The 15753-nt window shown below is 34.7% G+C and overlaps 1 protein-coding gene across 3 annotated transcripts in view; it reads right to left on the minus strand.

The window, feature by feature from the left end:
* tnksa (tankyrase, TRF1-interacting ankyrin-related ADP-ribose polymerase a) overlaps positions 1-15753 on the minus strand; it is a 125992-nt gene that overhangs the window by 22971 nt on the left and 87268 nt on the right. For all 3 annotated transcript variants that reach the window (XM_051092811.1, XM_051092813.1, XM_051092812.1), the window contains 6 exons: positions 14136-14322; positions 11451-11572; positions 11103-11194; positions 10937-11015; positions 4169-4340; positions 4004-4083 (listed from right to left, as the gene is read on the minus strand). In XM_051092811.1, coding sequence (XP_050948768.1) covers positions 4004-4083; positions 4169-4340; positions 10937-11015; positions 11103-11194; positions 11451-11572; positions 14136-14322 — 732 coding nt within the window. The remainder of the gene's footprint in view (positions 1-4003; positions 4084-4168; positions 4341-10936; positions 11016-11102; positions 11195-11450; positions 11573-14135; positions 14323-15753) is intronic.

Genomic DNA, 15753 nt, shown 5'->3' on the forward strand with positions numbered 1-15753 from the left:
CATCAAAGGAATCCATCCATTTAGACATTTTTATCATCTGTTTCTAAATCACTATCTTTAGGCTTATATTGCAAGTCCAAAAGTTAGAGGTTATAAAGCTTTTTAATTAAAAGACTTACACTACCAGTCAAAAGTTTTTGATTTTTAATGTTTTTTAAAGAAGTCTCTTTGCTCACCAAGCCCAAAGTACAGCAAAAACAGTTACATTTTAAAATATTTTTTATTATTTACAATAAAATTATAAATTAAAATTATTTTATTATTAATTAAAATATATTTTAAAATGTAATTTATTCCTGTGATTTCAAAGCTTAATTTTTAGCATCATTACTCCATGATCCTTCAGAAACTAGGGCTGTCATTAATTGCAATTAATTGCATAACAAAATAAAAGTTTAAGTTTGCCTAATATATGTGTGTGTACTGTGTGCAATTATTATGTATATATAAATACACACAAATTAATGTGTATATATATGAGAAATATGTTATTAATATACAAAATGATTTTATTTATATATAACAAATTATATAAAAATTATAATAAATACATATGCTTGTAAATATTTCTTAAATATATACATGAATGAGTTTGTATTTATATATACATAATAATTATACACAGTACACACACATATATTAGGCAAACTCAAACTTTTATTTTGTATGCAATTAATCACGATTAATCGTTGACAGCCCTATCAGAAACCATTCTAATATTCTGATTTGCTGCTTAAAAAAAAATATTACGTTGAAAACAGTGGAGTAGAATTTTTATCAGGTTTCTTTAATGAATAGAAAGTTCAAAAGGACAACATTTACATTATAAATGTCTTTATCATCATATTTGATCAATTTAAAGCATTCTTGCTAAATAAAAGTATTCATTTCTAGCATTTTTCCTCCCCCCTCAAATAAATATACTGACACCAAGAAAAAAAAATGTACTAAAATAATATTAATATTCCTAAACTAATAAAATATTCTTTGAACAGCAAATCAGCATTTTAGAATGATTTCTTAAGGATCATGTGACTGGAGTAATGATGCTGAAAATGCAGATCTGATCACATGAATAAATAACATTTAAAAATATATTCAAATCGAAAGCAGTTATTTTTAAATAGTAAAAATATTTTACAATATTACTGTTTTTGCTGTATTTTGGATCAAATAAATGCAGGCTTGGTGAGCACAAGAGAATTATTTAAAAAACATTAAAAATCTTACTGTTCAAAAACCTCTGACTAGTAGTGTATACTTAAATTATCATTTTAATCATTTTAATATTAATATTTAGCAATATTAATAATAGTTACATTATAGTTTAAAAAGTTTTTTAATGTTTTTGAAATAAGTCATTTATGCTCACTAAGACTGCAATTATTAGGTGTAGTAAAAAGAAGTAATAAAGTGAAATATTATTTTTTCTATTTTAACAGGTTTATATTTTAAAATGTATTACTCCAGTCTTCAGTTTCACATGATCTGTCAGAAATCAAATCAAATTTGCTGACCTGCAGTTCAAGAAACATTTCTTATTATCACCAATGCTAAAAACATTTGCACTGCTTAATATTTTTGTTTAAAACAGTGATATGTTTTTTAAGGATTCTTTGAGAAATAGAAAAAGTATTTATTTGAAATAAAAATCTTTTGTAACATTTTAAAATGTCTTTAATGTCACTTCTGAACAATTTAGTATGTCCTTGCTGACTAAAAGCATTCAGCAAGTATAAAAGTTCTCTCTTGAAAAAAAATAAATAAATAAATAAAATACAGACGGCAAATGTTTGAATGATAATGTATAGTATTTAAAAAAAAAAGTCCACACTTTAAACTAGTCTATGTAACAGGATCCTGCGGTTTTTGTGCATGCTGGCTCAGCGTTTCTCCCTAATACACACACACACAGCCGAAGGTAAGGTCTTCTTACATCTACCTTGTTCAAGGTCATGAGTATGGTACAAAACAGATTTAGGAGCTGCAAGCTGTGTCCTTGAAAAGTTTCATTGTCTGGGATGAAGAAACTAAACTCATTCAGGGTATTTTTGTTCCAGACAAAAGCCTATAAAAAAATCCAATATCCATAACTGCAGATATATTTTCATCTTCGTGTAACCTGGAGCTGCTTTGTAGCAGTACGCTAATGAAAACAGGTTATTACAAGTATCTCAATATCTCAAATGAGTTCAAGTTTATTATAAAACAAAACAGAGGCCCAAATTTCTATTTTCAGAGAGGAAGTTTCATGATCAGTGCTGGGGATGTTACTTTAAAAAAGTAATTAGTTATAGTTACTAGTTACTTCTTACAAATAGTAACTGAGTTACATCATTATAAAAGTAACTAATTACCAGGGAAAGTAACTGTTGTGTTACTTAAAAAAAAATATATATGCTCAAATGTCAAATAACTTGGACTCCCCAATATTAAACATGTTAAATTACTGAAATTTTTAGTTTACTCACCAGACTAATATTAAATATCTGATATAGTATTCTGACATATCTGACATGAGCAGTCAACATTTGAAGTGAATAAAAAAAAATCATCTAAATTGTCCTTATTGTTTTGGTTTTAGGACAACTTTGATGAAAGGTTTTGATCCACTTTAAATGTTGACTACTATACATATATAAGCTTAATGGCAGTTTTTTAAATATCTGAAAGTACACTTAGCATCAGTCATTCAAGCATAATAATATGACATTATGATAGTTTAGATGACAAAACTACAAATTCTACTACTAGTAACAATATAAAACGCACTAAGGATTAATGAGCTGTTGGGTTCATGAATATTAATCACGTTGTCTGCGTTCACTCGAACTGATTTGCTGAAATCAAAACAGGGACGATAATAGTTGAGCACCAGCCAATGAGATTGCTGTTTGCGGCAGTTCCGCCTACTACCGGAGAAACCGTCAGTTCTTAAAAGCTGAAGAATTCCAGACAAGCTCCGTTATTTTGAGAGGAAAATACAGCAAAGAATATTGTTTACATGTAGCGCGTCAATTCTGCATGGTATGTAAGTCTCTTGTGCTCTGTATCTTTCTTTGCGTGTGTGTGAGACAAAGTGACAGCTAGTCGTGTGCCTTCACACTGGAGTTTACGGTTCGTCAAATACAGGTACGCACATCCTTTCAGATGAACTGAAAAATAAAATTAATTATAATAATATTATAATAACGCCGCATTATATTGTCAGTAACAGTAACAACGTTGTAACAGGGGAAACTTCATTTGATTAATTCGTTACTAAAAAAACAACGCTGTTAGTAACACCGTTTATTTATAACGTCATTATTTCCATCACTATTAATGATATATCTTGGCTCCACCAGATTTTTAAAGGGGACATTTCATAAAAATTGGACTTTTTCCATGTCTAAGTGGTATAATATTTAAGTGGTAACTTTGCTTTGTTAAGCCTTCCTCCACGAGCACAACCCGCTCAGATTGTGCTCTCCCCGGTGACGTCGAAAGAGGATCTTATTATATTACCGCCCCTTAATTTTCACACTTCCACCCACGGCACCGCCATTCTGTTTTCGCAAGCGACAACGGTGTACCAGTTCTAACGCCATGGCAAAATTTCAAACAAAGCATGCTAACTGTTCTGTCGTTGACTGCACAGACGAGCACAGAACACTATTTAGAGTCCCAGCCTCAGAGGAGACAAGAGAGCAGTGGATTTATTAATTTATTTACTGTATATTACGCTGTTGCCACACAGATCTAATATAAACATGAGATTTCCTTCCCAGCTGTTTACCTTCACCAACATACCTGACAGTTTTTGTAACTCCTGTGTTTTTAACATAAACCTGTGTGTATTTGACAGTTTAAGCGCAATAAGACGTGAAAGAGAACTTAGTTTAGCAGTCACATGCTACGTGATAGCCCCTTTCTGTGTGTGTGCTTCAGACGTGTGTGCTCAGAAAACCGTATATCAAAAGTTTAAACTGAAAATGTTAGATCAATTTAAGGTGGCTCTCACCTTCACAGTGTCCAAGTCTCCTGCTTTTGCTGCTTCTAGGAGTCTATAATCCACATCTGAATTCCTCACTGGAATGTTTTCTATTAGACACAATGTGAATTTTCATAACTGTTAATACATAACATCAAAACCCAAATAAACAATCCCAAACCCCAGATTCAGTACCGTTTAGGATTTGCTGTACAGCCTCATTGCCCATCTGTGCGGCTGTGAAGCCCTGCAGGGAGACTATGGCAGGGTCGGCTCCATAACTCAAAAGTAGCCTGCATGTCTGCAAGTGTCCAGCCAGAGCCGCCCGGTGCAACGCCGTCTGGCCCAGCGTGTCAACAGCATTCATCTATAAACACACAGAAAACAAGGATGGAAAGGAAGTGAGCAGACTGGAATCTCCTCCTCCTCACTGATCAGTGAAGAGCACATCTGAACGCAGCCCACAGAGCAAGACTGAGCTGTAAGCAAACTTGGCCTCTTTTGAAATGAACACAAATATGAATTAATCAGACAAGCCCCTGGGAAACTTCCACGCTCCTTCAAAGACTATCAACACTGCGCAGCGAAGAAAGAAAAGGACCTGCTGCGTAAATGTGTGCGTGTGGTTTAGCATATGGCACGATTACAGTTCATTATTCTGTCTCAAACTTGTTACTTTTTAAAACTTAAACCCTCAGCAAAATCATACTTCACTGGAAAAGCGAAATTTACATGATGCAGTTCTCTATATCAAACACCACACAAAGGCTTTGTTCACACTGCAACCGAATCAGTTTTTAAACTAAATGTGACTTATAACGGATAAACTTTCATTTTAAGAAAAACACTGAAAACTAAACCTCATCAGAGAATCGATGCTTACATTAGAGTGTGTTGAAATTAAAAATATTGTTTGCATGATTTCACATAGGCTTGCATTGTCTTCTACATCTTGGGGTTCACATCACTATTATAAAACAGATAGTTCCGGCCCTTGATTCTGATTGGTGGAGCTGCATTCGAAGCTGTTGTAAAATACTCACAAACACACACCTTTGTTTACTTCTCTGTGTTGTTTGGCAACCACTTGCAACCACAACTGAAGAACTACAATGTTTTTATTAATATCATTACATTTTATTGGCTCTGTTTTATTTAGTGAAACCTTACTACGTAAGAAAAAACTGTTTTACAAAAGCAATAAGCCCTGTGAAGCCGTGGTTTACAGTGAATTTACAATAGCTGCTAAGGGGGGTTTTATTTTATTATTATTTTTTTTTTAACAACGCCCCTTAGCTGTTATAAATTCACTGTTAACCACAGCTTCACAGGGCTTATTGCTTTATTATATAAGTTAAAATACATGTTAATTTCGTTAACGAAAAATGTCCGTCGATTAGCTTTTTTCCCATGACTAAAACGAGGCGATGACAAGTCAATAAAATCAATAAACGATAACTGTGACATGTCAACATGAAATAACATTGACAATAAAAGACAAGGCTAAAATGCATTTTAAAAAAACTGTATTAAAATCTGTAACTGTATCAAAATATTTATTTCTGTCAAAAAAAGAGACAAAATATTATTGCGCACTGCTGTACATGCCTCTGCTACGCAAGCTTTCATGTGTCCGGTTGCCAGATATCAAGAGTTAAGTCCCAAATTAGAGCTTCTCTGTTAAAAGGATACACTTGCTGCACAGTGTTTTTCTGGCAACCGGACTAAAACTAGACTAAAACGCTTAGTCATTTAGTCAACTATAACTTGACATGGTTACTTGGGTGTAACACATTACAATTAATGCAAGTTATGTAATCAGATTACTTTTTTTCAAGTAACTAGTAAAGTAAGGCTAATTACAAGAAAAGTTACTTTTTCAAATAAGTAACGTCATTTACATTTTTTTCCCATTTATTGATTGAAGACTCTCCTGTCCCCATGTTGAGAGAAACCAGGAGTAAGATGTGAAATGTGAACATTCATTAATTTTTAATCTCACAAAAAACAGATTCAGTATTCCTCAAAATGAATAAAAACAGTGAAATGCAACTCAGAATATGACACAAACCTGCAATAATTAAATTTTAAATAACACAAATATCCTTTTTTGTATTTAATCTAATTTTATTAACCTGTGTCTTTGCTGCTGATCTTTCATGGTCCAATTCAACCATACTAATAAGCAAAAATTACTCAAGATAAACTAACATTTGTTTTTTTGTTGTTGTTGTTGTTTTTTTGAAGTGTTGAACTTTTTTCCTGTGCATTCTACTGTACAGACGAGAATTTACTTTTCCTTCAGCCTAAGGCTTTTGGTGTAAAAGGGCTTTTACATTTGACAAAAATATAACTTTTTATACTAAAAACAAACAAGCAAGCCCTGCCCAGATTTAATATGAGATTAGTAACAATTTACTTTAATGCTTTTATTTGGGCGAGGATGCATTAAATTGATCAAAAGTGACAAAGACAATAATAATGTTACAAAATATTTCTATTTCAAATAAATGCTGTTGTTTTGAACTTTTTTAATTCAAGGAATCCTGAAAAAGTATCACAGGCTCCACAAAAATATTAAGCAGCACCATTTTTAATATTGATAAAAATGTTTCTTGAGCACCAAATCAGCATATTAGACCGATTTCTGAAGGACCGCGTGACACTGAAAACTGGAGTAAAGATGCTGAAAATTCAGCTTTGTTTTTAAAATAAAAACAATTGTTAAATTACAATAATATTTCATATGTATTGCAGCCTTGGTAAGCACAAGAGACTTCTTTCAACTCTTTTTGGGCTGTCTACTAAACAACTAAACAGATTTCAGTCGTACAGTCTATACCAAAAGCATATTTTCCTGCCACTTTGAACAAAGCCATCCATACATATCAATCCAGATCTTCAACTAATAAGCAGCTCCCACCGTCAGCTGATTTCCTCAGTAACTGTGTTTACTTTAGACAGCTTTATTCTTCATGCTTCCTGCTCTTCCTATTAACACAGTGCTTCTGCACCATCTGTTTACTGGTTCACACATGGTCTGTAAACACACACTAGCTACAATAGCCTCTTGTCTTTGAACCTCCAGCCTGACTAATTATCCAGTCCATTAATGTCACTTAAGTCTGGCCGATGAAGTTTGGCAGCGAGCTGGGTCGCAACACCAGTTAATGATCGGATGCGTTTCTGAGGGGTCGTGCCGCAACAGATGGACATCGATGATTGAATGATGGAATTCGGGTTATGGTGGGTCAGCCTCCGTTTATTTATCATGCAGAAGAGCCGGGATGTGATCACAAGGGAGGCTGGCTTTGAAAATCAAGCTGCTCCAAGCAGCATAAAAGAGCCACACGGCATCAGTGAAGAGGACTTCGGGATAATACAACCTTGTGTGAAAGTAGGACACGCAAGTTTGATGAACGGGGAGGCCCTTTAGATACACTCTCGGCTCAAACAAAGACCGCAGACTGTGGGTGAGATTATTTACAGGAGTATCGGCTCCCCTGGTCTCTCCGCTGAAGAATAGCTGATCAGCCCTGATGCTCTCAGCCAAGGCGGTAGCTGAATGCCTGATCAGTTAGTCGATGCTTATCTGATTTGGCTCTTTGAAAGAGCTCCATTGATTTGGAAGTCTTTTACCCCTCTCTGCTCTGGAGAGGTAATGACATGACTGATGTAGCTCGTAAACGTCCTCCACTTTCTCTGACACACTCCAGCTGTGAGACCGAGGCAGCAGGCTGTTTACCTATTCACTTTCACTAGAAAACTCTGACACTACCTTTAAATGTTGAGGATTTCTTTTTTTTTCAAAAGTGTTACAGAAACAGAACTGGCTCACAAAAAAAGAGCATTAAGCAAAAGTTAAATAGGGACAGTTAATATTGTGAAATATTATTACAATTTAAAAAAATATATTCCTATGAAGGCAAAGCTGAATTTTCAGCCATTACTCCCATCTTTAGTGTCACATGATTCTTCAGAAATCATTCTAATATGCTGACCTGGTGCTCATCATCACCTTATCATCACAATTAAAAACAGTTCATATTTTTGTGGAAACCAAAAACCAAAAGAACAATATTTATTTGAAAAAGAAATCATTATACGTCTTTACTGTCACTTCTGATCAATTTAATGCATCCTTACTGAATAAAAAGTATCATCTTACTAACCCCAAATGTTTAAACGGTAGTTTGTATTTAGAACACATTTGAATTCCTCATCAGCCTGTGGTGAAAAAGTCATTTCAGGCTGTACTAGAAAAACAAATAAAAATCAAAATCATTTGAAGCAATACAATTCTCTAAAGAGCTTAGAACCTTTTCATTTTTTTTTAAATGTATTTCATCTAGCAACGGTGCTGTCTTCATTATCTCTTCCAAACCAAGTTTGGATTTAGTTTGTCTGTGAGGAACGTCAAATACACTAGGTCAGCCAAAAAAAAATGTGGAAGGCAACTTTCCACTAACTTTCCACTTAATTATGGGAAACAATAACAGAACTGGATTTTACACAATTTTCTAAATTTGATTTGTTTCTAATTTACAAGCTTTCAATTCAATTTGATTTGATATAGATCATTTTGGATAGAGTCAGTTGGTACTAGATTACTATAATATTAAAGGTTAAAATTAACTATTTGTTTACAAACACTTAAATTACACAAGTTTTTATAATAATAAAAATTACATAATTATTTAGATTTACAGATTTATTCAAACATAAATTAAACATTAAAAAACAGTAAAAATTATAATGAAAACACTATATGGTGCATATGTTTAGCAAAATGCTCGTCTCTAACGAGTAGCCCTTTTGTCTGATGTTTTTTTCTGAGGTTAAAAATACAAACTGTTGTATTCTTTGCGACATCTTAGTGCAGTTGAAACACTAATTGAGCGATTACATGAGACAGGATACTGATTTTGGTAAATTGTACACTTCCTTTTAACATACCATTGGATGTTCATTCATGTTTATTTCATGTTGCAACTGATATTAAAGCGAAGGAGATGATCAGTTTACATGTGATTGTCACTTCCCTTGAAGGAGAAGTCCACTTCCAGAACAACAATTTACAGATAATGTACTCATCCCCTTGTCATACAAGATGTTCATGTCTTTCTTTCTTCAGGCGTAAAGAAACTGTGTTTTTTGAGGAAAACATTTCAGGATTTTTCTCCATATAATGGACTCCAAAATGCAGTTTAAATGTGGCCAAATGTGGTTGTAAATGATCCCAGCCAAGGAATAAGGGTCTTATCTAGCGAAACGATTGGTTATTTTCATTAAAATAATACAATTTAAATATGTTTTAATCTAAAACACTCATCTTGTCTTGCTCTCCCTGAACTGTGTATTCTGGTTCAAGACAGTTAGGGTATGTCGAAAAACTCTGATTGTATTTTCTCCCTCAACTTCAAAAATCATTTCAAAATCATCCTACATCGCTGCAGAAGTTCCGACTCAGTCTTTGCAAAGTGAACATGCAAAGAAGATCAAACACCCTTAACAAAAAAGGTAAAACAGTGATATTTTACAACCGCATTTGGGATCGTTAGAAGCCACATTTAAACTGCATTTTGTAAGTTCAAACTAGGGCATCATATCAGTCCATTATATGCAGAAAAATCCTGAAATGTTGTCCACAAAAAACAATTTCTTTAAGACCGAAGAAAGAAAGACATGAACATCTTGGATGACAAGGGGGTGAGTACATTTTCTGTAAATTGCTGTTCTGGAAGTTAACTTCTCCTTTGAGGTGCAACAGCAATCTGTCACTCGACATTAAACAGCGCCAAAATGGCATTTATTGTTTGAATACTGCAATAAAATTAACAGAATTTGAAATCTGAGACTTTGCTTCATATCAAAAGTAACAAAGCATATTGCCATTTAGTGGATAGGAGGCGTGATACAATGTTCTGTTTGTTAACAGAAAACAGGCTAGATTAATCGATTCTTGGGATTTAAAAATCAATATCGTTTTGTAAAAAATAAAAATAGATTAAAATCGAGAAATCATTGTTGTTTTTGTACCCAGCCCTAAACAATAAATCAAGCAATTTAAGTTTTTGAATTGCACGCATCACATAATTGATGTGTTCTTTTTTTTAAATTCAGCTCCATCTGCATTAGTAGAAGAATGCAAATGTTCAAGTGATTCCAATATTTATAAATCAATAAAACAAATGCCAAAATATATATATATGTTCTGAATCAGAATAAGTTAATGATTTCTAACTGTACTGATCAGATTTCAAGTAGGAGACCAATCTGCTAAAGTCTCTTTGTGAACAGTGTGATGAATGTTTGGCAGTTAATTGGCAAGATGTTAGCATATAAACACTTCCATACTGATGATGAGCTCTTCCATCTCAAAGCCAATTATCTTAACCACTGATAAACAGGCAAATTACTCTGACAAAAAAAACAAAACAAAGAGATGCAGTGTTAGCAATGCTCATTCTTCATTCTTCTCCTCGTACAGCAGGAACGTGATGACTCAACTGCACACAATAGTAGATGTGACAGAAATGCTGCTCCACTGAACTGATTTTTCTCAGCTCAGGTGAGAACAGACAAAAAAAAGATGCTGTGGATCTGTACAGGGGACCTGTATTTTTCCTCCAGAGACTACTTAAAATGTCAGTCAGTGGTTCTTGCACCAAATCCAACCATAATCTATTTTTAAATCACCAATTTTGTCTCTTTGACCCGAGCTGTTTTCTGTTTTCTGTATTCTTTCCACAAAAAAAACAGCATGCAGGTTTGGAACGACATGAAGGTGAATAAATGTTGATAATTTTTCAGTAATCTATCACTTTAAGGCAGACTATACTGTGAGAGCTAGATGGTAAAGTGAGGTGTCAGGTGTGTGTATATGTGTTTATCGCAGCTCTGTAGGCACTTGAGAGCACACGTAGGTATGTGGCGCCTGCTGACGCAGGAGCAGCTGTGTACCTTCGCCCCGTGTTTCTGCAGAACCTCCATGATGTCGTTGTGCGCCCGTTCTGCCGCCACATGGAGAGGCGTCATGAAGCTGCACAGGGAAGATAATGAAAAAACAGACAGACCTTAGCATCAGTAAACATTTGACATCGGATAAACATTCGGCACATTCACTCACTCCTTGTTCTTCTCATTGACATTGGCTCCTTTCCGTAGCAGCAGTTCAGTGACCTGTTTTCGTTTTGGGTGAGGTGAGGTGACAGCACAGTGCTAAAACACAGAATAGAGGCCTTGTCACAATTCACCTCAAATTTTGCCTTTGTGGAAACTTTTGGCACTTTCATTGCAAGCAACAGAGCAGTGTAGACATCCAGCGTAAACATCTTCTGTTAAGGTACAAGTTTGGAATGACATGAAGGTGAGTAAATGATGACAGGAGTTTCATTTTTGGCCTTTCCCTTTAACATCTGCTTTCAACCTGATGTCTCAGCTGGCGGTGCTTTGAAGTGAATCAGCAGGGGCTCACCAGTGCCGTCTCGTGCGTCTGTGGGTGCTTGAAGTTGATGATCTCCAAAGCCAGGGTCTTCTTCACCTTGGTCATGTCTGCTTCCCGTGCCGCCTGAAGGAGAGAGTGGCCCTTAAACTCGTCTGCGCCGGAGGAAAAAGAGAATATTTAGAGAGGTGATGCAAGACGCTCTGACAGAAGCCGTTGGTAGACATAATTCATCAAGACAAAGCATGAAAGAAGTAATTGAAGCTTCACAGCTACAATGCAATCTGGCTTCATGGCAGCAAAAATTTGAGTTAGGATATCTAAAATGTATGACTGAACCATCTGACCTGATCGAATGAATTTTGTGCATTCAATTTGTTATGCTCCTGCTCATAAGAACAGCAAAGAGCGAACATTATTCCATCTACATGAGAGCAGTTTTACTGAATGAGCATGGCTGGGATTCGGCCAAAGGTGCTCATGATCTTTGCTTTCAACACTGTTAAATGCAATCTTTAACAAATCTCAAAATGATTTTTGAGATTTGACTTTATACAGTACATACTGTACATTATTATGTTAAAACACCTACTTATTTAAAACTGTTAAAACTATTTAATTTGGTTACGTTTTACAATAAGGCGTCATTTGTTCAAATTAGTTAATGTATTAGCTAACATGAACGGAAAATTAACAATAGATTAATTAAACTATTTAATAATCTTTGTTAATGTTAGTTAATAAAAATAGTCACTCATTGTTAGTTAATGTTAGCTAACTGCATTAATGCAAACTGTGATTTTAATAATGCATTAGCAAATGCTGACATTAAGATTATTAAATACTGTAGAGGTATAATTAATGTAGTTAGCTAATGAACCTTATCATAGTGTTAGCATTTATTTTGTAATTTTTTTAAACAAATCAGCATAATCAATTTCAGGTGGTATTTTAATTAATAGCAGTCACAGCTTGGCCAATCAATAATAAGGACAAAGAACTGAGAACTAAATATTGTATTTTCTTATTTTATATAATATATACAGTTCATGTCAAAAGTGCATCCTCCTTTCACAATCATTAAAAATGTTAATTATTTTAGAGGGATCATGCAAAATGCATGTTTTTTTTTTTATTTAGCACTGTCCTGAATAATGTTTCACATAAAAGATGCTTGCTTACAGTCCACAAGAGAAAATAATAGTTGAATTTATAAAAATGATCCGTTGCAAAAGTTTACATCCCCTTGATTCTTAATACTATGTTGTTACCTGAATGATCCACAGCTGTGTTTTTTGTTGTTTAGTGATAGTTGTTCATGAGTCCCTTGTTTGTCCTGAATAGTTAAACTGCCTGCGGTTCTTGAGAAAAAGTCCCACAATTCTTTGGTTTTCCAGCATTTTTGTGTATTTGAACCATTTCCAACAATGACAGTATGATTATAAGATTCATCTTTTCACACTGAGGACAACTGAGGGACTCACATGCAAATATTACAGAAGGTTGAAATGCTCACTGATGCTCTAGAAGGAAACATGATGCATTAAGAATTGGGATTTTTTTAATTTGATCAGGGTAAATTTAACTTATTTTGTCTTCTGGGAAACATGTAACTATCTTCTGTAGCGTCTGAAGGGCAGTACTAAATGAAAAAAAATATGATATTGCTCTTAATGCATTGTGTTTTCCTCTGAAGCATCAGTGAGTGTTTGAATCTTCTGTAATAGTTGCATATGAGCACCTCAGTTGTCCTCAGTGTGAAAAGATGGATCTCAAAATCACACTGTCATTGTTGGAAAAGGTTCAAATACACAAAATTGCTGGAAAACCAAAGAATTTGTGGGACCTGAAAGGTTTTTCTGAAGAACGGCAGGCAGTTTAACTGTTCAGGACAAATGGACAACTATCACTAAACAAACAGGGACTCATGAACAACTATCACTAAACAAAAAAAAATCAAAAACCAAAAACAAATGTGACTTATTTTATTTGGGTCAGTACTAAATAAACAACAACATGCATTTTGTGTGATCCCTTTTATTTTGGTAAAATAACATTTTTAATGATTCTGAAAGGAGGATGCAAACCTTTGACCTCAACTGTAACCTATCATGTAATTAGAATAAATGTTAAATACATATTAGTAAATGTATTAAATATTGTATTTTTATTAATTTACATAATATTTTAATTTATAAGCCACTATCAAAAGTGACTTTCAAAGAGGGAATGTTACAACAAAAGTTTGCATCCTAAAATCCCCGCAGCTCAAACTCAAACACAAATTCCACATAAAGGAAAATCTTTACACAGCAAATTGTGTAAAGTTTCTGCATCTCTCCACCCCTCACTGGGAGAAGCCAGATGGAGAATTCACAGGCAAAATATATAACGACGTCGCCTGCCAACCTCATCAGCAGACTGAAGCTCAGCCTCCACTGTGCTTGAATAATGCAGAACGAGAAGATTGTTTAAAGGAGTCTATCTCTAAACCGTGATGCGCCTGTCTCTGTAACAGTTAGAATGTGGCAAGAACAATCAGAGCCAAGTTGCGTCTAGCTCACTTACACCTGCAAGGTGAACGAGCAGGATGAGTTTTGTAGGCTTTGATGCCACTTATGCTAAGGAATGGTGATAAATCCCAGTATGTTGTCTTAAATTCAGTCTTAAGCAATAACAAGGCTGTTTTATAAAAGCTAGAAGGCTATATGAACTCACATGTGAGCCTCTCTTTGAGTTCAGGTGTTGGGGCCATGTCCACCGCGCTCTTCCCGTGGCAGTTGACCAGCGTGGGATCGGCTCCGTGACTCAGCAGCAGGGAACAGACCTCCACACGATTCTTGGAGGCAGCCTCGTGCAAAGGAGTGAACTGCCAGAGGTCCATGGCATTAACGCACGCCCCATGCTACAGAAAAACATTCAGGGTGAGATCACACGGAAACGATGGCGCCAACTCTGACGGCCCAGATTCATTTCCAAATACACTGAGAACATTATGCGGTTCCACTTGAGCAGTTACAGCAGTTTTAGCATAGATTATGTATTTCTATCTATTAGAGAGTCCGCTATGCCCCAGAAGCCGAGTTAATAGCACTGAGGGAGAAGAATATCGAACACATTTTTAGAAAATGGCAGTTTTCCAAAACGGAGACATCAACTTGCACTCAGAGGCAGGGGGTAAACAGTACAAAACGATTAAAAGGATAAATCTGCTAAAAATGCTTTTTCTTTACTTTTCCAATTTCCAATCTACCATCAAATGCTAAATAAAATATCAGACAAGAAGTTCACTCTGCTCTTTGCAGCACAATGGTTACCAGGGCCCAATTATCTTTTTACTCACCCCCATGTCATCCAAGATGTTCATGTCTTTCTTTCTTCAGCTGAAAAGAAATAAGGTTTTCGAGGAAAGCAATCCATGTTTTTTTTTTCCGTATAGTGGACTTCAATGGGAGCCAATGGGCAGAAGGTCCAAATTGCAGTTTCAAGCAGCTTTAAAGGGCTCTACATAATCCCAGACGTGGAATAAGGCTCTTGTCTAGCAAAACGATCAGTCATTTTCTAAAAAATAGACTTTTTAACCACAAATGCTCATCTTGCACTAGCTCTGTGATGCGCGTCTACAACTTCACGCATTACGTAATCATGTTGGAAAGGTCACCACAGTTAGTTTTTCATCTGTGTACTCCGGTACAAAAAGGTAGAGTAGGGCAAAAAACGCCATCTCATTTTCTCCTCCAACTTCAACATTGTTCGGCATTGTTGTTTTACCTTTTTTCAGGGCTCTACATTTACGTTTCTTTTAAAATTACTTGAAAAATTTAGGAGCACAGTCAAAATTTAAGGAGCACCTTCTAATCAATAATCAAAAAATTTGCATTTCCATTACGAGGTGATATCTGACTCAAAGTGGTTTACAGGGGAATTTTGTTTTTACCTTTGTAATGGCATTTTTTAAACTTTATTAAAAGTGTGTCATCTTTTCTGTCAATTTTAAAAGAAATTATACTTTTAAGCTTTGTAAAATTTCTAAAACAACAGAATAAGAACAAGTAGAATAAGAATAAGCTACCAATCAAATGAAATCAGTATTAATACAATTAATTTGTGCTACAGAAGTGGCACAGAAAAACACAAAAGTGGCTGGTAGGTGTATTTTCATGTTTAATAAGGTTTAAATTCATAAATCCATGTTGAGATCAATGTTTTAAATATTAAATTTTGAATACAGAAATATTAAATGATTTAAATAACTGAAAAGATACTTTAAAAATTAAACTAAATCTGCCAGTAGGTGGCGGCAAGTCACTGATTTAATTACTGAATCATATCATGC

This window comes from Labeo rohita, chromosome 21 (genome assembly GCF_022985175.1).
Source record: "Labeo rohita strain BAU-BD-2019 chromosome 21, IGBB_LRoh.1.0, whole genome shotgun sequence".
Classification (NCBI taxonomy): domain Eukaryota; kingdom Metazoa; phylum Chordata; class Actinopteri; order Cypriniformes; family Cyprinidae; genus Labeo; species Labeo rohita.